General features: G+C 47.5%; 1 gene segment (V, D, J or C); it reads left to right on the forward strand.

The window, feature by feature from the left end:
- Positions 1-527: 527 nt before the first annotated feature.
- LOC123825215 lies at positions 528-947 on the forward strand. The segment is given in 1 exon segment: positions 528-947. A coding segment is annotated over 1 exon segment (420 nt).
- The last annotated feature ends 391 nt before the right edge of the window (positions 948-1338 follow it).

Below are 1338 nucleotides of genomic sequence, written 5' to 3' on the forward strand. Positions count from 1 at the left end.
TCACCTGAACAGGAACCTCATGCAGCTTTAATGCTCTCTCTGGTCATGATTATTGAATCCTCTTGGTGTGTTCATTAGTGGTGACTTTCAAAGGAATCTCTCTTTTTAAAAACCGATCCTTCATGAGCATGTTATCTCCAATGTCATGTGCCCATCTCATGTAAAATCTGTCAGTGAGGATGGCAGAGGCTCAAATGTACAAAGTAATTCTTAACAAACATGCACCCATAGACATGTTTCATATTAGGACATTGACTTTTATGCCACCGTTCAAACCCAGAGCTCAATATATAGGATAAGGACATGCAAATAGGGCCCCTCTGCTCATGAAAAGCAGCCAAACCCTCACCCTGCAGCTCTAAGACAGGGGCCCAGCTAGTGATTCCCAGGTGTACCCAGTCCCTGCTCATGACAGAACACAGACCACTCAACATGGAGTTTGGGCTCCTCTTGGCTTTCCTTGTTGCAATTTTAAGAGGTAATTTATGGAGAAGCAGACACAGGGTACGTGCGTTCATATGACGGACATGAAGCGTGGGAATGTGTTTTCTGACACGGATTACTTTGTGTTTGTGGGTGTCCAGTGTGAAGTACACCTGGTGGAGTCTGGCAGAGGCTTGGTGAAGCCTGGAGGGTCTCTGAGACTCTCTTGCATGGCTTCTGGATTCACCTTCAGTAGCTATGCAATGGACTGGGTCCGCCAGGCTCCCGTGAAGGGGCTGGAGTGGGTCTCAGCAATTAGTGATAATGGTGGTAGCACAGACTACACCAACTCTGTGAAGGGCCGATTCACCATCTCCAGAGACAATGGCAAGAGCACTCTCTACATGCAAATGAACAACCTGAGATCTGAGGACACGGCTGTGTACTACTGTGTAAAAGAAACAGTGAGTGGAAGTCAGTGTGAGCCCAGACATAAACCTCCCTGTGGGAGACAGGAGGGCTGAGCTGTAGGGAACACTCAGGACAGCAGGGGGCGCCCGGGTCACACTGAGCAGTTACCAGCTTGAGAGTAGCTGCTTATGAACTTTAAGAGCTTGTTTCCTTTAACAAGAACCCAATCTCCAGCCCTGGCTGGCAAAGCTCAGTGGATTGTGCACGGGCTGTGAACCAAAGTGTCACAGGTTCAATTCCCAGTCAGGGTACATGCCTGGGTTGCAGGCCATGACCCCAGCAACCGCACACTGATGTTTTTCCCTTTATGATTTTTCTCTCTCTTTCTCCCTCCCTTCCTTCCCTCTCTCTCTCTCTAAAAAAGAACTTGTTTCCTTTAACAGGAACCGAATCACCAAGACAAACAAACAAGCAAAATATAACCAAAGACACTGAAATAGAGTA

Source organism: Phyllostomus hastatus, unplaced genomic scaffold (genome assembly GCF_019186645.2).
Source record: "Phyllostomus hastatus isolate PE091 unplaced genomic scaffold, TTU_PhHast_1.1 phas_contig_1300, whole genome shotgun sequence".
NCBI classification, from domain to species: Eukaryota; Metazoa; Chordata; class Mammalia; order Chiroptera; family Phyllostomidae; genus Phyllostomus; species Phyllostomus hastatus.